The sequence below is a fragment of the Phasianus colchicus genome, chromosome 12 (genome assembly GCF_987193195.1).
Source record: "Phasianus colchicus chromosome 12, bPhaCol1.hap1.1, whole genome shotgun sequence".
Taxonomy (NCBI): domain Eukaryota; kingdom Metazoa; phylum Chordata; class Aves; order Galliformes; family Phasianidae; genus Phasianus; species Phasianus colchicus.
In genome coordinates, this window is record NC_143447.1 from 19,376,379 (window position 1) to 19,398,561 (window position 22,183).

Genomic DNA, 22,183 nt, shown 5'->3' on the forward strand with positions numbered 1-22,183 from the left:
ACTGCGCTGAAACCATGAGGGAAAATCAGCACTGGGAGGTTTTATGGGAGATCCACCACATGGGGCGGCTCCGTCACTCTGACTGCCTGGCTGTACCAGGCGTATTCCACACTTTTTTATATATTTAACGCAGAACCGCTAATCTGAAGCGCCGTTTCAGCAACGCTTTTCCTCTTCAAAACAGCATAACGTAGGGACAAAAACGCTCGGAGAGGAGACGCCGCCCCTCAACATGGCGCCGCCTCCTGCAACATGGCGCCGCCCCTCAACATGGCGCCGCCTCCTGCAACATGGCACCTCCCACAACATGGCGCCGCCTCCCCTCCTTCCTCCCCTTTTTTTTTTTTCTCGTTTCCCTCCTCCCCGCTCCTCCGTTTTGGTTCCGGGGCAGCGGGGCGACCGCGAGTCCTTCCTGCGGGCGTGGAGGGGCGGAGGCGGTGCATCCCCGGCCCCGCAGGGCAGCCCCCGGCCCGCGGCCCCGCAGCATGTGAGCCCGGCGGGGCGGGGATGCTCTGGCTGCTCTGCGGCCCCTCCCGCGCCATGGAGAGCCACCAGGTGCTGGTGATCCGCATCAAAATCCCCGACGGCGGGGCCGTGGACTGGACCGTGCACTCGGCGCCCCAGCTTCTCTTCAGGGACGTGCTGGTGAGTGGGTGCCGCTGAGGGTGGGCTGCCAGCCGCCTCCCGCCCACAGAAACGGGGAAATAATCACCAAATCGAGCCGGGTTTGGTGATGGCATTGCTCGCTGCTCTCTGGGCTGGCTGAATCCTCAACCCTGAGCTGCCCTGGAGCTCTTTGCAGGCTCTTTCTGTTCTCTGGAGTTGCTGAAACTCGTGACCGCTCTGCCCCTACTGCAGGTGTGGTGGGCACGGCTCAGTGAAACTGTTTTGTTTTTTAGTCTCAGTTGTGTCACTTTGGTACCAAAGCAGCTGGAGGTACGTGGGCATAACACTGGAGCTTCTCATCCAGTGGGATGACAGCAAGCGCTGCTGCTGCTGGAGCAGCAGGAACCAGAGCCCCTGACTGGGGATGTGCTTACTGGGCGTGGTGGGGATGGGTTGGGGTTGGTGATCTTGGAGGTCCTTTCCAACCCAGTGATTCTGTGATTTCTTTGGGAATTGTGAAGCTAGAGAGGTGTTCAGGCATTATAACTGTGACTTGGTGCTTGACCTGTGTCTTACGCATGAGGCTCTGTAGTTGCCATTGTAGCCCTTAGCGTTTGCCGTGTCTGGTGAGGACACTGAGTGACCTGAAGGAGCCCAGCAGAGTCCTCAACACCTGAAATGCAACTGAGCACTGCAATCGATGGATGCACAGACCTGGAGTTGCCCCTGGAGCCATCCACGCTGGCAGCAGTCTGTGGCCACGTGGAGGTGATGCTTTCTGAGAGTGGTGTTGTGGAAAATGGGCAGGTCAGGGACGGTGTGTCAGCAGCTCTTCAGCTTGGTGCATCCCTGGTCAGAGAGGACTTCTTTCACTGCTAATGTATTTGGAGAAGCAGTTTACATAGGGGATCTGTCACTGAACGTGTATGACAAATCAATGCTGAGGGACTCTGCCGTTCCAGGGGTCATGCAGAGCATTCTTCCTCCTGCTGACGGCAGTTCCCGGGGTCAGCAAGCCTCAGTTACACAGGTATCCACTCTCTGAAGCCAAAAACTGCAGGTGCACATGATGAATGCATTGCTGGTCTCGTTCTGCACTGTTGCTGAAGTCATGCAAACAGGTGGCTTCTGATGCTTCCCCTCTGCACACACGATTCTGGTGCTCATCTTAGATGTTTGCTTGCATCCAGCTAGAAGATCTATTGGATGTCTTGCAGATCTGTTTCTCTGCTTCTGAGCAGGTTGAGCTTCCACATTTTACAGCTATTGAGTTGTTCTGGTTTGAAATGTCCCAAGGAAAGGGGAGGGGACGGATTTATGCATCAGGTTCTTTGGTGTTGGTGATTCTGAGTGGTCAGAGCTGGGCACCATGGGGAGTGGTGACATCCTGCTGGAAGTAGGGGACACGCAACACTGTTGAGTCCCAGTGTGTCTGCAGGTGATGATGATGCATTGCCATCAGATGTCAGTGAGGAGAGCCAAAGTGGGACAAACCTTTTGTTGTCCTGCCTTTGTTGTGATTTCCCCTTACAGGCAATCACTGAGGGCTTATGGAGGGTCAATTAAGGACAGTGTGGAGAATTGAGATGATCCCTATTAAAGTAAATTATGGAATAGCAATGCTCTGATCAGGTCCCACTGCTCTCTGTATCTCCCGAGTCTGATAGTAAAGCGTGCAGCCTGTATGCACGCCTAATAGCTGCAGGTGGGTGCTGCTCCCTGGCCTGGGTGCAGCAGCACTGTGCCTAGCGGTGCCACTGCTGCTGTATTCAGGTTGGGCATTTGCTTGGTTACTTTCCTGAAGTGGGTGCTAAGAACCGTTCTGTAATGTCACTTTAAATATGTTCGGTGTGTATCAGCTTTGCAGACCTGTGAGTTACCAGTAAACAGATTTATTTTAAAGACACTACTAAATGAATTACAGTGAGCTTATTTTTCTCATCAGGCTGTCTGGATTCATTTGCCCGAGCCGTCAGCAGAGCATTTAAGTGCTTGGTGTTAATTCAGGATAACTTCATGGTGTCATAGTGAGATGAGATGAGCTCTAACTGATCAGAGAATAGTGCCCATAGTCTCAATGTTTGTGCTGTTCTTGAAGGCTGTGCTTTTGCACTTTCTGCTCACCCGAGATAAGTGCTCCACAGTTCTGCTAGAGGGCGGATTTGACGGAATTCCTTTTGGCTGCCCTTTCCCTGATATTTCCCTCATTGTTGGAGGCTTTTCATTTTGTAGGGTGGAACAGAAGCTATCAGATATGATCCTATTGAAGTAATTGCTTATGAGCCACAGTATTTTATTCCCTGTGATCTCTGTTGTGATCGTAGAAAACCACTGCACACAGTCTGTAGAAATTTAGAGTAATCCTTTAAGCCTGGGTCACTGTGAGGTCTGAGGTGTGGAGGTCCTGAGCAGCAGCTGAGGGAGCTCACTGCACACACTGCTCGGATGGGTTTTCTTCAGTGCACTGATTTCACAGAAATGCTGACAATTGCCCAGAGCAAAGCTGTGTGCTTGTTGGTGGGGTCTTTTTGACTGTTGGTAGAAGGCTGTGAACAGCTCTTGAGTGGTACGCTGTTGTTACTCGTTTTAAAGAAGTCCTGAATGAAAAAAAAAGGATATTATCAAAGAATTTACCGTTGCTGTCGCAGTGCCATCACAGCTGTGGGAGTTGCAGAGCTCTCCTGGCAGACCTCGGGGGCCTTCCCACATCCCTCCCCGTCCTGTATTTACACACCTCTCAGTCTGCAAACGTCCCCAGACGGGCTGCTTTTCTCATACCCAATTTTACCTCCATGTAATGCACGTCTCCGTGTGCTCCCACGCTGATGTTTTACAAGTGGCTTAAGCCTAATGCAATTAAAGAGTGTTTGCCGAGGAATTTTCAGTGTTTAACTAAATAGATTTAGAAGTAATTAGTTAACAGCACAGTCTTCTCTAATTTCTTGTTAAGGACAAAGGCTACAGCTCATCTGGCTTTTGACCGAGTATCTACAGAGCTGTCCACCCACTTAGCCAGAAAGATTTGGGTTAATATGGAAGCATTTGGGGTCTTGCTGTGGTCAGGTGGATTTACAGTCTCTATGGTTGGAATCATTAGGTAAGCTGTATTGCACAGCTTTTGTCTTTTTGCATCAAATTAATAGTTTAAATGACAGTTCATTTATTTTAGCATCTGAACTGGAGAGACAGGAGAAAGTTTTGAGAAATATTATTTGCTTCAGTTAGCTCTGTGGAAATCTTTGTTGCTTCTCATTATATTAATTGTGTCTCTTTAACATTGCACAGAATGTTTAATTTCCTGCACTCAGATGAAGGATATGGAGAAAACAGAAGTGACAGGACAGTGATTGCTAAGGCTTTGTTACGGGGAGTGCTTAGCACCCCGAGATGCTCACAGTGCACGTACCGCAATAAATATTGCTGTGCATTAATTTCTAATCACTTTGTGACACTGTCAGCAGAGAGACTGCCTGACATGAGAAATCAGGCAGCAGGAAGGAGAAAACCATGCTGTGCATTTCTGCCATGCCCCGACATGACATATTGCAGCCGCGCCGAGCTGACAACGGCACATGCACTGGGAGGCTGGGATGACTTAAATCCCAGCAGAATGTTTTCACTGAATTCTGAGTGAGTGCTGGGGGTAAAGACTTCGGGGAAGGAAAAAAGAAAGGGGGGAGTGTGGGGGGGGAAGCTGTTATCCATGTGCAGATTTAGCTGTAGAGGAAAGGTTTGTGTTTGGTCCAAAGCAGGGCTGTGGATGCTGCCCCATGTTTCTGAGCTGTGGTTCGGGGAGGTGAGGTGTGCAGTGAGGTCGCCCTGCAGGGTCAGAGTGTGTGGAGGGCTCTCCTTCCAGCACTCAGGGCAGTGCAGGAGGACTGAGACAGAAAAACTGCTTTCTCGCTTTAAAAGCTATTCATAAACCTCTCTTTTTATGACATCCATGAGTTAGATGTACATTTTTCCATAACCCACGGGTAAAAATTGATCCGTTGAACTGCAGCAGCGGATGACAACTGGTTTGTTTGCGGTTATGATTGAGTTATTTAAGAAGAAAAAGGTATTCCTGGAGGTAACGTGGAGAGGAAGGAGGAGAGAGCAGTGATTTGCACTGATTTGTGGTGTGCACTGATAAGTTGGTGATTTTGGGGCGGCGATGAGGCGCAGGACTTCAAGTCTCCTGCCTGCAGCTGGGGAGCAATTAGAATGATTTACTCTGAGTTGTCTCAAGCATTTCCCCTTTGCTACGTAGCTAATTCTTCTTTACATTTTAGGATGTCATCGGTCAAGTTCTGCCAGATGCAACGACAACAGCGTTTGAGTGTAAGTATGACTTGTATAAACGGGCTTCTTGGTTGCATTTATAGGATTGTCATTTTTTAAATAAATAATGTTTATGTTCATTATATGTTACAGTTAAATATTTATGCAGTAATGCAAGTTTAATGATGATACTTGACTAAGTAATATTTTATTATTTAATCACAACTTGAGTGAGCATATTTCCACAATACAGCTTTAATTACCAGCATGACCTTCCCTTGCTCTTATTCCTCACTGCAATTATATTGCTTGAATTAAATGAGAAGTATAAAGTACCTGTAGGTATGAGTTGCAAATTTTATCCTCTCGTGGAAGAAATCAAAGGAGTGGTAGTTTTTACAGAAATATGGTACAACATAGAGTTTTATTACCCAGTATGGCAGCATGGCTGTATTTGCACCTCCAGTTACTGCTAGTAATGGGGAATTGCTTCGTTTTTCCTTCTGCTGGGCACAGGCTTTATATGCCATCTCCCTGTTACCTCCCTTGTGTGCAAGAGTAGGAGGTGTGGATGGATAGAATAGAATGAGTAAGGTTGGAGAAGACCTGTAAGATCATCAGGTCCAACCATCAACCCATTGCCACCATTGCCTGCTGATGGTGTCCCTGATACTGAGCTTCAACTCCTGAAGGAGGTATGAGAGCTGCAGGATGTGCTGCCTGCTCAGACCTGGGAGAGGTAATAACTTGTGGAAGGCCCTGTGGGTGTGATTGAGAAGAACAGCTTGTGTATGGGCTTGGGGCAAGCTGCAGGTTGGGTTGTCCCTGCCAGCGCTTACTCCTCGTGTATGGGGTTGTGTCGTGCTTTTGCTGAGCTGGGATTGCTTTTGGTGACTGTGTTAGTGTGGATTTAGTCCAGCGCCGACATACTCAACCAGCACCATTTCAGCTCTGCTCTCAGCACTCTTCTTATTTTTGAATGGACCCCCCAGGGGATTGTCCTGTCTGAAGAGCAATGAGGTGCCAAGGAGAGTCAGGTAGCAATGCTGATGTTGGAGGCAGATAGGCCAGCATAGGGCCTGGCATTCTTGTTCTCCCTTTTTCAGGGCCTTAAGGTGAATTCTGAGTGTGGATAATCAAAGCAAATTGTTCTATGAGCCTTCAAGTACTGCTTAGCGCTCTCCATTCTTCGTTTCACATTTGTGTTTTGCCCTTCTAAAATACCAGAGACCTAAGAATGGAAACTGTCAATGTCTCCTGACCTTGCCTTTTTAATTTTTTTCTTAATATGATTTGTTATTTTATTATTTTTCTGAACATCCCTCCCCCATCACCCATTAGCTCTCTTTGAACTTCATGCAACAATAGCAGCCAGTGCCATCAGGGCAGTAGCCCATATTAATGGTACCATGTGTAGAACTTTCCTGGAAATAACTTATTTCATCATGTCTTCCAACATCTGCTTCTGTGCTTTCAGTTCATGTCTCTAGTCTGTCATTTACATCTGCACAAAACCATTTCCCCTGCCATTTAACTGGCATCTAAAATATGTTATGTATATTGATGCCTGATTTTTCTGGTTACTTTATCCATATCGGATGCCTGGATTTTTCCAGCTCAAGCTTTGTTCTCACCTGCTTCATTGCTTCTTCAGATGTGGATAATTGCCATCTCGTGTAGCCTCCTCAGCTGTTTGTTTGGTTATTGTTATCTACAGTGCATCGCCCATTGCGGCTCGTACCTGGGGCTGTGCTTCTCCTGCTATTGGACCTTTATGTGGATTTCACCACCGTATCACACATTGCTACAAATAAAATCACTAACAACATATGGCCTGTTATGATCCTTTTATCCAAACTCTGCCATTTTGTGTATTTGTGACACGCTGCAGATTTTGTGAAGATTGCTTCATAATATTTGTTTACCATCTGCTGCATGCTATTTGGTATCTTGCTAGGATTTCTTCCTCCATTTTAAGTGACATTAGCAAAATCCAGCCAGTACGTAGGATTTTTTGGTTCTACTTTTGCTTCCCTAATGTGCTGGAAAATCGCATTGTTGTGCTCTAGGCAAGTAGAGAAGCCTGGAAATCTTTGTGAACCCGTGCATTCTGTCTGGTTAGTTTGGGGCTGTGCCTGCTATGGTAGGACAGCAAGGGATTCTGCACAGAAAAGAGAAATATGTTCTGAGCTGGTTTTGCTCTTTTCATGCGTTGCCTGACTGCTTTAGAGTTTGCTTTTGTAATGCCAGGTTACAGTTCCTGCTTTTTCATCAACACATTTTAAATTGAGTTTATTCTCTTTGCAGTGTTACCAGGACTTTTGTAACTCGGGGAACTCTGCAGTTAATTTCTTATCATTTGAAAGGAATAATATGTGATGTTTAGAAATGCTTTGCAGTCGGGCTCTAGGAGTTCTCCAGCTTTTATTTTTTCATTTCAGTGGTCCCAGCTCAGTTTGTCCCCTCAAACCAAGCCTGTCTAGAGGTTTTATCTCTGTCTCTGACATATGTTTTCCTCTTCTGTTTTTCACTCCAATCCCTCTTTGTTGATGCACAGCTCTGGCTGCGCTCACTGTACAGCAGCTCCTTCAGTTCTGCTCCTGCAGCACGGCTGTGCCTTGGGTTTTGGCCAGCGAGCAGTTCTGCAGCTCCTCCTCCTCTCTGCCTAAGATGTTTCCAGGCGAGGAAGCATTGCGTTTCAACTCGCTAACTCTTCTTAATCTTTTCATCAGTCATGACTCGCTGCAGGCTGGTAACCTCAGCAAGTAGTTGTAGCAAGCTGGCAATCCATCAGTTAAACTTCCACAAGGCTCTTGTAGGACACGGCTGTGCCATCTAGTTCTTCATCCAGCTTTCATGTTCCAGTGGCCCATAGCTCTTTCCTGGTACGTTTTTAAAGTGCAATTCTAAGGGGTTTTTATGCTACTTTTTTTTTCTCTCTCTTATTTGTCTTTTGTATTATCTCTTCTGCAATGTTTTTGCTCTTCTCTGCATCCTCAGAATGAGCTGCTTGGTTTTCAGAGCCAGAATGAACAAACTCTTTTTTTCAGGGAAATCTTTAGAAGTTGATTTAGGTCTGTTCCCAGATTCTCATGCAGGAGTGAGCTCATCCAGGGGAACAGAATCACCTTTCGTGTGCTGGTGTGAGGGCTGTTTGCAGGTAGCACATGTAGCAGAGCTGCAGACAGACTTCAGCCTCTGCTTGTGTCCCAGAGTGAGCAGGAGCATTATCTGCTCCAGACCCAAATCCATATCACAGAATCGCAGCAATTGGAAGGGACTTCAAGTGATCATGGAGTCCAACCCCCTGCCAAACAGGAATAATTGCATTCACTCTGTATCCTCACCTTTCAGTGTTCAGTAGGTCTGAGGTTCATTACAACAGATGCTTTCTGACCAAAAAGGCTCACGGTCCAAAAATAAATGTAAAATGGGGGTGTACACCAACAGGCTTTGTTGTTTGTTTTTTTTTTTAAGTATCTAAGGCAGATATTTAGATTGCAGCAAAATTTGGAGACAGATCATTAAGCCCTCCCTTCTCCCCAAAGCTGGAGCAATAAAAAGAAATGAACGTCTTGTTATGGGTTCGGAAGGGAGGGGTCTGTGCTCACTGCCGGTGCCTTGTGCAGCTCTCCTGGTGCTGAGCGTGTGCAAACTGAGCAGTTCTCTGGGGCTGGAGGAGAGGACAGGGCTGGTTGATGCAGCAAGCACAGTGTGGGAGCACCCTGCTGTTCCAGCTGGTGCTGGTGGGGGGATTTATCCCCCTCTTGCATCTGCACCTGTTGGATCATGCCGTATGTCTTTGGGATGGCTCTTCGTCTTCTACACCTTCATATTTACTACACTTTCTAAACACTTTGCTCTGTTGGAGACTCTCCAACCTTTGCTCTGATTCTGTCCTTATAGCAGGGCCTCAAGGCCAGAAGTGCCTTGTCCCTGTGTCCAGGGCTCTCAGCACACAGCTGTGGTTGCCCCGTGGACAAAAACACCAGCTGTTTTTGCTTGTTGGCATGCTGCTGTCCTCCTGTAATTGCATTTCCCTCTATAAATGTGTAGATCTGTGCCCACTTCTAAGCTACAGTTTAAGTCAATGTCTCTATGTCATGAAGCTAATGTGGGTGGGAGGACCTTGGCATCAGCCAGGCGGGCTGAGGTTGGTGAGGACAGCAGTGAAAGCAGAGGGCTTCTCTGGAAGTAAAACAGATCACTATAAGTTTCAACATAATAATAATAAATTAACTTCTGCCCGAAGTTGACTCTGTCTGGGAGGATCAAAACACATGAAAAAACCTTGCTTTGTGTTTGCTGGGTTGGAATAACCACTGGAAGGGTTTTGGTATGGGGTTCTCAGCTTCTGGAGAGGTTCTGGCGATAGAATAATTCTTGGAAGCGAAGTTTTGAGTGTTTCATTTGTGCTTCCCTTTTATATGTAATTGTTGTCTTTGTTAATTAATATTTGAAATCACCATGTGTTATTATTCCCTGAGTTACCTGTGAGGTGGGCTTATATAGCCTTATTTTCATTGACTTGAAAGTGTCCAGGCAAAAAACACCCAACCACCTTGGATTTAAAGGCGTAGATCTCCTTATTCCATTGCTCATGATGTAATGCATTTCTTTGTTAGATGAAGATGAGGACGGAGATCGGATTACTGTCAGAAGTGATGAAGAAATGAAGGCCATGCTGTCCTATGTAGGTACAGTATGATAAATGCTGATGCTTTCCATGTTTGTCAGCTTCTGTTCATGTGTTTTTGCACGTATCAAATCATTAATGTGAGCTGCAGCATTCACAGTGTAATGTTAAGCGTAGGTGTTTAAAAACTCTATCACGTGAGATATATGGTCATGCTTGACTTTTTAAAAAAAGACTTGTACACTTACTGATCATATCATAAACATTAAGAATAATGCATCTTAATGACTTTTGCATTAGGTATAGTGCAGGCTAAATGGACTATCAATTTCTTGTATTTTTTATGCAGTACTTAAAGTAACGGCTCATTAAAAATGAACCCCTGGGCTCTAAAAATTTTTCAAAATCTACTTTCATCTGGAGACTGTTTCACCCCTCCTAACAGAAGAGTTTCATTGTAGCTGCAGGCTCAGTATTCATAGAGGATTTAAAGACACATTTTCTGTTTTTTAGTATGAGAAATGTGCAGGTCTGTGTCTTTATGCACATAGATATATGTAAAATCTGTCAAGATACCTATAAATATAAAATCAGACTACAGAAATAAAGCATTTGGTTACTTATTGAAACTGTAATTTCAATATAGCTTAGATGTATGTTTCAAGTTGCAGATGGAAGTGAAAAAAAAATCATTTAACCTTTTCTTTGAAATGAAATGGATTGCAAGAAAATAACAAATAAATAACAAATGGATCTTTTCTAAGTCAAATGGAATGGCAGTTCATTGCAAAGTGCACTTGTGATTACGTGAACGGCGCTAACATCGAACACATCAGTGCCAGCCGTGGCTGCTTTGGTTGGAGCGTGACTGCAGCTCTGTTGGAGGGCTCTGATCAGAGGGATTTGGGGCATTGCCCCAACTTTGTCCTGGGGTGGGAGAGGGGCAGCATCCCTGGGTTGAGCTCTGGAACCTTTCATGTGATTTTTCTTTGCAGAAGAGGTGGGACCATTGCATTACTGGTCAGGTAGTGAAGAGCGCTAAAACAGCTTTGGGAAAGAAAGGAAAGGGATTTTATGCTTGTTTGTAGGGTTTGGTATTGTTTGATACAAGTAGATCACTGGCAATGCTTCTCCAGTGGAATTCTTTGCATTTATCACTGCTCCTCACAGTGTCTGTTGCTTTGCCGTTAAACTGGAAAACTCACACCGTCTTGGCACAGCCTTGCAGTTAATCACACCTTTGTAAGGTCACCTCTTTCCTGTGCTTCCAAGCTTACTGGTGAAGTTTCAGTACATCTGTAGTTATCATTGCTCAACTCTGCTTTCCCCTGAAAATTACAGGATGTCTTTAAATGACTCCGTTCCATTTCAGCTGCTTTCCTTTTCTGGGAATGTTCGTTTTGAACTAGTTGGCCACTTCATTGCTGCTTTGCAGTGGGAGGTTTTCTTTCAGATTAGGAATGAATGCATAATTCTCTGAGATTACAGATCTGCTCCTTGCAGACGTGACGTTATTGTTGGGAGAGCTGTTCTGAGCCATGCCCAACCCTTCATCTTCAGGTTTTTGGTTCTAGCATTTGACAGCAGGAATGCTTTTGGACAGTTCTGGAATTACTTCAGAGTACACAGAAATACTTTGCACTGTGCCCATGCAAATGTTGTGGAATGGTGAACACAACTATTTTTCTGTTGCACGTTGCAGTTAATTAAAGACAGGCATTGAGCAGTGCTGGGGTTGCACTTTAGCTGTTGTCTTGTATCGCTATAAAAAGGCAGTAATTTTTTTGACAGCCTCTGATTGGAAAGTTGCTTGCAGCTTTCTGAAAGCAAGGGGTACATGCTCTGGATCAATAACTGGCAAATTTTCCATTAAAAAGAATACCTGAACAATGTTCCAAATAGCCACTGGCATCTTAATTTTCCACGGAAACCTCAAATGCTCATATGTGGAGGACAAGTCATTTTCAGACAATTTTTCCAGACTACTTGTTAACAGTTATTGCTGTCCCAAAAGGTTGACAGCTTACATGATTGATATTTCATTTACTTGTCATCACAGGTTGAGTAATGGAGAGGGCCACGCTTTCCTCTCTCCCTTTTTTTTTTTTTTTTGGTAAGAAATGTAGTTCTGTGTATGTTCATTTTAATTTATTATTCTGGAGAGTATGTAATATCTGTTTATACTGTATGTATATGTCTCGAGGTCACAGAGTTGACACCAGGAAAGTAGTAGTTAAAAAACAAACAGCAAAAAGAACCAACTTTGTGTTTTCTTGAGCAGTTATGGCCTAACTATTGGGTTCAGGTAACATAACTATTAGGTTCAGGCGATGTCTTTTTATAAATGGGAATGAGGGCATGGGAGTGGGTCTGGCTTGTTATTCGTGGCCACCCACAATACAAAATAGGGCTGCAGGTAGTCCTGACTCTCAGAAAAACCCCACCGATTATTTCAAAGCAATGGGCTTCTGTAATGAATAGCTTTGCTCTGTATAAACAAAGTGAAAGCATGCATCGTGGGGTTGTTTAAGATGTGGATTTATATGTTTACATACTACTATGAGCAAGATACCCTCCTCAGTAATCTTGTGGTGAGACTTTAATGAGGGAAATGCTTTAAGCAGCAGGCGTTGTGCTAAATGTACACACAGGAGGTGGGGCTGGACGGATACTCATGCCCTCAGCAATTTGCTTCGGAACGATTTCTTTTTTACAAGAGGAAATTTCTTCCTGTTTCTTAGCATGAATTAATAAAAAAGAAAAAAAAAAAAAGAGAAAAGAGAAGTACTGAAATGTTTATTTCTGTGAAGCTGTTGGTCTGTCGCAGCAGGTCACGGTCTTTGTATTGTAAAGAAACAGAATGAGCTTCTGCACACAAATTGACCGTGGTGCCCATCTAAAAATCTACTTAGTGTAGTTCACATTTTTTAATCCCATTATCAAAGAGTGAAACATTCTGTAGCGTTCAGCAGCTAGTCAACTTCTTGCATTTTTTAAGTTGTATAAGTAAAGAATGCTTGCGCTGTGGGAAATCATTGGTGTGAGCAAAATACTCCTTTTTCATCCAGACTTAGAATTTTTTTTCCTGTTGACATCCAGTCTTGCCAATTTGAGTAATAGTATCACCAGAAGTGGTAACAGTGACATTCTGAAGTCTTAGACCACACTCAGCTGGTGAGAATTAGCATGAAAGTCAGTGGAGCTGTGCTGATTTATGCCATGGAGATCTGGACCACCGCCAGCATGTTTGCTTCAAAGATGCACGGGGATTGCTGAAGAAATGTGCTTTGTGATGTGCTCTTGATATTTAACACATCGTGGTGAGAGATGTGTGATTTACAGGCAGTGCCTGGGGAAAGGTCTGTCTGCTGCCCCCGGGGCCACTTTGCTTTGTCACTGGTCACACGGTTCTGTGTTCTGTTTGGTGGGTGCTCACTGCTCCTTGAGGAAGGTTGGCTAATAAAGGTTTTATTCAATCCAAATATTCATCTCATTGCTTAATGCCACTGTTCATCCTCATGCCACATTAGGTGTTTTCTATTTTCCTAAATATTGATGTTTTCATCTTGTCCATGCTCAGCTTTTCTTTAGCAATGTGCTTTCCCTGCAGATTGCTCCCAGTGGTCCCAGTAGAACACAAGTGCAGTAGTCCAAGGTCTCCTGATGGCTGCTGTGGTTTTTCCACACCCTACTGTGCATTAAATGAAAACAGCAAGGGACTGCATGACTTCTCTGCCTATGTGGCATGTGGCCCCAGTTGCCCTGGCCATGCTTCAGCTCTGCAAATTCTTGGATATCTTTGCAGATTCTTTTCTCCCTTGGAGTTTCCTTAATGTCACTTTTTTCTTTCCCTTGGACTATATTTATTTCCTCGTTTGACTAGTTTTCCCAACTTCTCCAGGCATGGCAGCTGCTGTGTTTGCTGTCAATGTTGCATTTGCTCAGTCTGCTGCAGTGTGCCCAGGTTTCAGGTGAGCCTGAGATTCACATCGTTGAATGAGGAGCAGATTCCTATGCTGCTTGTTGCCACCCTTTGGTTGTGTTCCTTTCATTCCACTTCACTGTGTGAGCACTACAAGTGGTGAGGAAGCATTGCAGAGGCTGATATCTATAATGGCAGTAAAAAAATGTACAGTGAATTAAACAATCCATAAGTGCACTTACTACTGTTCGTACATTACTGAGTAATCTCTTTTTTTAATCTCTTTGCAGTATTACTCCACTGTAATGGAACAGCAAGTAAATGGACAGTTAATAGAGCCTCTCCAGATATATCCAAGAGGTAATGCTTAACAAATTCTAATCAACAATGATTATATCAGTAAACTGTTTCATCAACAGTTATGTTTTCGAGAGGTTTAAATGCACATAACATGATGTTTACCTCTTAATTTGGATACAAGAATTCATTATTGTGGGGAGTGTAGTGAAAACTACATTTATTGCATATAAAATAGCTAATTTACTGGAGTAAATTAGACTAACAAGATTCAGTTTGCATAGTACATATTTATGTACATTTAAGAAACTCATTGACGATAGTTCTGCTTGTATTCAAACCAAAGCAGATGAATAATTTAATTTTTGGGTGCTTAGAAAGATTGGATTTTTTTTTTTATGATTTTGCTATATATTTTAACATGATTAATCATCCTAACAGACTTGGGGAATGTGACGTGTCACTGTTAAATGGGATCCTGTCTATCACAGAAGCTCCGTGTGTGACGTTTGAGATTTGGGCAGTTAGTGCGGTATCATCGCGATCACAAGTGCTTTAATAATTCTCCAGAACAGAGAAAGGTGCAATCAATTATGCAGGCTGAGGCCATTGAAAAATAGGTCACTCCGTCCTGAACAAAAATCCGTAGGCAGCTGGCCAGGTTTTTGGGAACGTGCCGCGCTCTCTGAACTCAAGTAATGGTTTAAAAAAAAGAGATGAATCCATTACATAATTCCACGGATTCATTCAGATTCTCTCAGTATCCAGTCTTTGAATCTGGCTCTTAATTGATGAAACAGATAAGCTTTAAATTCTCCAAGTAAATCTCCCAGCAATAAATTAATTGAAATAATTAAAAATTAAACTACTCTCACTTAACTGATATTATACAAATAATCATACCATGAGTTTCCCAATTAAACATTCTAGACTTCCATTACTTACAACTCTCTGAAGTTTGAATTGGGCAATTAACCAACACTCTTCTCAAGCACGTGCTAATAAGGTCTCCAAAGGAGGCTGGGCTTCCGAGCTAAAAGAGGTCTGGATGCAAGGGGAATGCAGAAGGGGTACAGCTCAGGATCACAGGGTCTGGCTGAGGGGTGCCCCTTAATGCAGAGCAATTGAGTACCTCCTTAAGAATATTTTGCCAGGAGAAGCTCAGTAGCTGGCATGGCTGTGTGTGAAAAGGGGCCTTTCTGAGGTTACAAATCAGGCTTAACCTTTTACGTTCTCCTTTGGGGGTAATTGGGTTGTTCCTGAAAAAGCAGCCCAATGGATTCCTGTTCCTTCTGCTGGCTCCTTTTTTGTTTGCTTTCCATCCAGAGGTGATGATCTTTGACTGTGCAGATCCAGCATTCATTGGCGTGCTGATGATGGCCCTTAGCCACCATTGGCTCAACCACGCACATCTCCCTGCAGATGGCTTGCCATTACTCCTCTAAATTGCTTCAGAGCAGAGTTGCTGCTTCACCTTGACGCCTCATCATTGACACGCAGCCTTTCTGCTTGTAACTGAAGGCTCTCCCTTTTTAAGAGCTTTCTTCCCAAGCCCTCTCTGCCCTTTCAGCCTTCCTCTGACTTGTGGGGAAACCTCCAAGAGCTCCAAAAACCCCACAGTCAGCCATCAGCCACAGCCCACCTGCTGTTCCGTCTTATCTGGGCTGTGCTCTTCTCAGTTAATAGTTCTAAGGTCTTTCAGGAAGGAAAACTGTTATTTAGTTTATTTTGCATATTTAAATTATATTTAAAGGTAAACATCATGTTATGTGCATTTAAACCTCTCAAAAACATAACTGTTGATGAAACAGTTTATATATATATCTGTATATATATATATATATATGTGCATGCACACACAAATGTTGACTATGTTATATACATACATATATATATGTGTGTGTACATACAACATACAGACATATATACATACTCTGACTTTGTGTTCCATGGAATTGATATAGACTCTGTATGTATGTGTTCATATAATAGTATATATGACATATATAATTCAAATGTAAGTCAGAAAAATACCAGCTTCCTAAAATTTAGTTCAAGATGTTGATTTTCATCTCATGGGGGAAAAATATTACAATATCCTTCTGTGTGTTTTAGAATAGCTTCTTGTTTCCTGATTGTTGTTTGAGGTTTTTTTCTGCCCACAGTTGCATACTGTTTTCCTTCTCTAAGGCACACGTGGTAATTCCTAATGTCATTGAAAGGCACGTGGCCCAGCTTGGCCCTAACTGATGTGTTTAATAACTATCATCTGTGTCCTTCTGACTAATAAATAGTTCTGTTTCCTGCTGTCAAAAATGGAAGTGAAATGCATCTGCATCGGAGAAAGAGAAAAATCAAATCCATCCCTCCTCAGACAATCAATCAAAAGTGACAGGCCCTTTAACATGCCATTTGTAGGGCACTGTAGTTTGGAAATGGGAACTGTCTGTAACATGTAGCTAGGAGCCTTCATGGCTTTAACGTTTGACAAAAGCACATCCACTGAAAAGGGAAACGAGGCAGCGTGCCGTTCCGGAGACTCAAGGAAATGCCTTCTCCTCGAGCAGCCTGCTCCTCTCTGAGCCCAGATGTCACAGTGAGGTGCCACATTTGTACATCTGTAGCCAAAAGTGGCATTTTGTACAGCTTGTATCCACTATTTGGTTTCTTGAGGCTCGCTGCTGTTGCCCTGATGTGTTTTTTCCACATTTAGAACAAGCTGTGTTTGACAACACGGCTAATTTATGACACGTGGCAGCTCGGTTCCTTTAAAACACGTCTTGCAAATATTTCTGTTAAATGTCAGACAAATACAGCGCATAGAAATATAATGACATAAGATATTGATTTTAATTTGAATTACAAAAAGAATTTGATAATTTAATCCAACGGTTCTCTGAATTTTGATGTGTTTTAAGCAGAAATTAGAATTTATATTACATGGTGTCAGAAAGCTCTTAGCATTTATAAATGCTCACTCCTGCAAGTTAAAAATCCTGGTTCGTAATTCCCACTCTGGGTCTTGGGAGGCACTTTTCAATCATTTCTCTCTGCTAATTTTGGTGTCACCCTCATTTCTTTTTAAAAGATTCATTTTGAGCAAATTTGTAAATGGCCCTGATGTGTTCTACAATTTAGTCAATTACTGTTTCAGCCTGCAAGCCTCCTGGGAAACGGAACATACATGGCCTGAAGGTACGAATTTCAATAATTGTTTCAGTAAAGTTAGATGGATTTGTAATGCTGTGTTCCACTTATTGAAATGTCAAATAAAACTGCACTTTCTTGAGCTCTGACAAGCAGATTTTTTGTGTGAGTGTGGGAGAGCGATTCATCTGCTGGGTGTTGGCTGTGGTGTCTATATATACAGTTTTAATAAAGATGGAATTGCTGCTTTTTTTTTTTTTTAAAGCACTGTTTGTAAGGTTCTTAAATTTTAATATTCAGTTTATTAACTGATGTCTGCTGCTAGTTCAAAGGGTTGGAAGCAAAAATAGCACGCTCATTTGTTCTCAGTGATATAGCTGAATATGGGGCCCACTGCAGGGCCATCTTTGGGGTTGTTTGGTTCATTCAGGTCCACACTGACTGCTCCTGAAATGCAGAGCACTGCCAACATATTGATGGATCGTTCAGATTTTAAGAATAAATGGTGGGCTCCCATCTCTTTCTGTTTTGTCTAACTAAGTGTGTAAGAGAGAAGGATTGTGTTTTGTAGTCCGTGGGTTGTATAGCCTGCTAACCTACATACAGGCACGACCTCAACCATCGGCATGCCTAGCAACAAGCTAATTAACCTTCGCAGTGAAATGAGAAATTCATGGCAAATTACAGGTTAATTAGAATAGTGTCCTCTGAACACAAACGACTGATAAAGATTCTTTCCCTGCCTGCAGGTAAATACACGAGCAGGGTCTGCTAATAATAGCAGTTCTGCAGTCTCGGATTCTCTCCCAAGCAATAGGTAAGAGTCAAGAATGGGAGCATGTGTTTTGTTTTCTGTTCTCGAAACAAAATGGAACCTATGCACAGCACTCACCAGCCATAGGCTTGGTGTTGAGTAAGTGTCTCAGTGTGACAGCTGGGCACACCGAAGCACGGCGGGGAGGGGGCAGAATTAACTGTGACTCATGGACCTTGCTGGGCTCACATTGCTGGTTGTTAGGAAGGTTTTCCACCAAAGAAATACTGTGCTGGGTGTTTCAGGTGGCTTTGTCCTTTATATGAAGTGCTGAGATACTGTTTATGGGTGAGCTACTTTAACTGATGCAGCTGTCACTATGCATAGCAAAGTCTGTATGTTCAGGTCTTCGTTGCTTATCTCATTAGGATTGTTTGGTTTTCAAATTTGATACCTTGTTTGGTATGTTTGTAATTGTGGGGTCAGCTTTTGTGAGAACCCAAACAGCTCAGGTGCCCTGTGACATGCAGCTTCAGCAAAGCTTTCAAGTCTCTCTCTCTTTTTTTCCTTTATTTATTTGAGCCCTGGTTTCAAAATCCATATTAAGGTCTTAAAATGCAAGAAAATGCTTTCTCCTTTCCATGGGTCTGTCTTTAAACACTGGAGCATGAACTCACTTTTATTACATGAATTGTTACAGGAAGGTGTTATACTCAATATTGATTTTTATGATATATAATTTTATATTTATACACACACATATAATTAAAAAAAACACACACACACACGCACAAAATGTATTCTTAAAAGGAAATAAGAAAAATCTTCTTCCTCTATCTTCTTCACATAAGAGCATATTTGAAACACGGGAATAGAAACCTCCAGAGGTCCCTTCCAACCTAAATTATTCTTTGATTCTAATAAGCATATGCCGTGTGCTGTTGCACTGAGCTGAGCTTCAGCACAGCTTTTATCTCTGAGACTATTTTGGAAATAAGTGACCAAGAGGAAGGAGCCCAGACACAGTCCCACTGCTGGGCTGGGAGGTGCTGGTCCCAGCAGTGATGGGGTGCAGTGATGGGGCCATGCTGGGGCTGGGACATGGCACGTGGCCTTGTCAAGGACCACTCCGACCAGCCCTGGTGCTGGTTGGTGGCTTAGATGCCATCCGTGGCTTCCCAAGGAAACAAATAATGTCTATAGGAGCATCTTTCTGAGCTGCAGTCCTTGTCCCAATCCGTCGTACTGCTGCACTAAATAAAGCTGCGTTCTGTCACTGCTGTGCTTTTGCTTTCAGCCCTTCCTGTACTTTGAGCTTGTTCTTAAAGTGCATTGAAAACGAGGCTTCTAGAAGGTTCTTGTCACCTTATTTGGTGGTTAATTGCCATTCCTTTTCTCAAACCTTCTGCACTATGAGTTTTGTTTTTGAAGTAATTGAAAGTCTCTCTTTGTTTCATGTTCACAAATTGTTAGTCATGAAAGATGACAAGATCAACTTATGTTTCCTTGGGAAACTTAATTTTTCTTTAAAGTAGTCGTGGGAACAAGAGGCCTATTAAAGAACAAAGCCACCAAATACGAAATCTGTGTTTTCAGTGTTCTTGTTAATAATGATCTGTGATCAAGACATGTGTGTGTGCCTTTCAAGAATATATTATTTTGTACTTTTTTTTATATATACTTGGGTAATAAGAGCAGAATGCCTCTTTGAGAGAAATTTTGCAGAGGTGCTGCTCGCAGGCAGCTTGGTGTGTGGAATGCACAAGGAATGCAGATAGAAGCAGAGAAGCGGTGTTTTGGGGTGGGCAGAAGTCATCTGAAGCTGTGGCTAATTTTCACAGCCACCAGCGTGGCACGTTTCCATGGGGTTTGTTAGAGGTCTCTCACTAGAAAATAAATAGAGATCATTTTGCCTAATTTAAAGCTGATGCTGGGGCAGCTTCCCCTGAAAAATAAAGGGGTCTGCAGCAGCCATGAGAGCTGGACTGGATGCACACAGCAGTGGGGACTGACCCCCTTCCTTTAGGGACTGGCATCATCCCTTCTGCTGAAATGTTATAGAAATTAGTGAGGTTCTGAAACAAGGTAGGGCACCTGGAGGCCAGGGGTGAACCCTGTGTTTGCTGTTGTTTTTGAAACATCTGGTTTGTGAGCAGTTCTTCCTTTTTTCCTTTTTTTTTTTTTTTGAGCTGACAAACAGTGGGTTCTATCTCAAAGGACACTATTGCCACATATCTAAAAGCACTTGTTTATTAAGGTGAAAAATATATTGATTCTCTCAACTATTAATGCTTTTCCATTTCTAAATGAACAGCACCACTCAGCACTGCTAGTTAAATCTGCTCAGATTGTGTAACAGTGGGCTGAAGCTGATGCCTTCTTTTCAGTGTGGTTTTCCTTCATTTTGTGGAGTGAAATGACACAATCATTAAAATTAATTGCTGCTTTTTTTTTTTTTTTAAGCTTAAAAAAGTCCTCTGCAGAGCTGAAGAAGATACTTGCTAACGGGCAGGTAGGTGCAGTGTGCTGGATCTTGGCTGCAAGCACATCTTGTTGCTGCTAATGCCATGGTGACTGGCACCTCACATATAGATGGAGGGATGCTTACTGCTCACTTGGTTGTAATGCATTCTTTTAATACAGAGCTGGAGAGACCATGAAAACTTTCTTGATATGAATGAGTTATGTGTCCTAGTTTACTTTGATTGGCATAGCAATTTGCTTCCCATTTCTCAAAATGTGCTAATCAGATTTAGCTCTGAATAGATTGAAGTACCTCACACATGTTGCACTGCTGCCACAATTTCAGGGAAGAAAGTTAATCAATTTTGAATAACTAAGTCAACTGCTGGAGTGACCTTCGTATTTTTAGGGCAGTAGATACTTAAATATGGGTTCTTGCAAGGAAGCTGTTCTGCCCTATTTGCAGTCCTTTTATCCTGCAGCTCCTTTAAAAGCAGCAAACAAGCACACAAGCCTCAGAACGACAACAAAACCGAAGCTGTAGAATGCTGCCTTGTTACTTTCTCATCGTGCTCCAGGCATTCAGGTGCTGGCAGCCAGAAGTGAAAGGTTTAATGTAAAAGCTGATGGGCAGGGGAATGTCTTGAGCAAACGGAGCATCATTTCTTACTCATTTTGAACCGAGCACCTGGACAGGCTCACATAGTGCAGTGACTTTAAATATACACCATTAAATTAAAGTACCTTAGAAGAATCCCAGATTCTTCAGTAGCAACATAAATATATTTTAATGTTTGTCATAGCAAAAGCCCTTTGATAGCCTTGGAGGCAGGCACCTGTCCGTTGCGATCAAGCTTGCCTATTAGGCTCTATTGACTGAGACATCTGTGTCACTGCAAATAAAAGACTCTTATTGATTTTCTTAACTGCTGTTCACTTCCCCTCCATGTTTCGAAGGCTGAAATCTTAATTATCTCAGATGCGTATTCAGTGCCTTCACACAATGACCTCTCCAAGCCTCATTGGCATTTCATGAATCAAGTAGTTGTAGTTGAGCGTGTCAAGAAGATAAAGGCTGGTCTTCACGCTTGTCCTTCAGTATCACCTGTAACATTATGGTCTAATAGATGAGAGTGCCCCTTTAAAATGTGAGTCTAACAGCCCCGAATTGCAACCTTGCCTGTTTGGTGCTGCATCCTTTGAGTACAGCTTGGGAGTGCATTTTCAAGCCTGTCAGCGTTCCTTATGTCTGCACATGTGGTTTAATATTCACAGATTTTTTTACTGGGTAGACTTATTAATGTTCCAAAACTATAGCTAAAGAACATAATTCTGTGGCTAACTTAAAGTGATGTAAAAGCCAGCATACTTCTGAGCTTTTAAAATGGAATGTGATGATTACTCCAATATTGTACCTCCTGTCTTGGAATACTATTCTGAAGTAGAAATACTGAATATGAGTAAAAGCTATTTTCTTGTGATTGTGTCCATAAGCTGAATTTGGCATTTAACTCATTCTGAGCAACAGAGATGAGCACACTGTGTGCCCTGCAATAGACTGCTACAGATTTCTTTCCTGTGCAGTAGGATTTGAGAAAGACAGAAAAGAACCAAAAATCTTACATAAGGAGTTACTTAAACCCAAAGAAAATTCAGAGTAAGTTTTAATCTTTTATTTAGCCTGCTCTGCAGAGGTGCACACAGTCTGTCAAGAGAGAATGCATTATGTTCTGAATAATTTGGTCACAGATCTGTAAGTGGGAATAGGTTTCTAGTTATAATCTTAACTTTTCCTCCTTTGGGTGATTGCATCACACTTATCGTTACTTAAATATGGGTTGGGCTGTTATTTTTTATTATTTTTTGTCAGCTTCTGCTTTCGGGCATTCATAATGATATCCCTCTCGTAGTTTCCATTTAGGTTTAATAAGGAATTCATATTAATCATTAAAAGAAGGGGACATGATTCTTCAAGATAATCAAATATTGACAGGTTAGAAATAGCTTTCTGCCCAGGTTCATTGATATAGGTGATGTGATATAAATATTTATTTCTTTTCTGTCACTCAGAGTAAATGCCACCAATTGATTCAGC

General features: G+C 42.9%; 1 protein-coding gene across 4 annotated transcripts in view; it reads left to right on the forward strand.

Moving 5' to 3' along the window:
- The first annotated feature begins 361 nt into the window (after positions 1–361).
- Positions 362–22,183, forward strand: part of MAP2K5 (mitogen-activated protein kinase kinase 5) — a 111,254-nt gene continuing 89,432 nt past the window's right edge. For 2 of the 4 annotated variants that reach the window (XM_031587880.2, XM_090149179.1), the window contains exons 1-7: positions 362–645; positions 4,881–4,929; positions 9,495–9,562; positions 13,718–13,787; positions 16,879–16,919; positions 17,621–17,688; positions 20,089–20,137. In XM_031587880.2, coding sequence (XP_031443740.2) covers positions 508–645; positions 4,881–4,929; positions 9,495–9,562; positions 13,718–13,787; positions 16,879–16,919; positions 17,621–17,688; positions 20,089–20,137 — 483 coding nt within the window. In that variant the 5' untranslated portion in view covers positions 362–507. The remainder of the gene's footprint in view (positions 646–4,880; positions 4,930–9,494; positions 9,563–13,717; positions 13,788–16,878; positions 16,920–17,620; positions 17,689–20,088; positions 20,138–22,183) is intronic. The other 2 variants (XM_090149180.1, XM_031587879.2) reach the window with 2 other exon arrangements.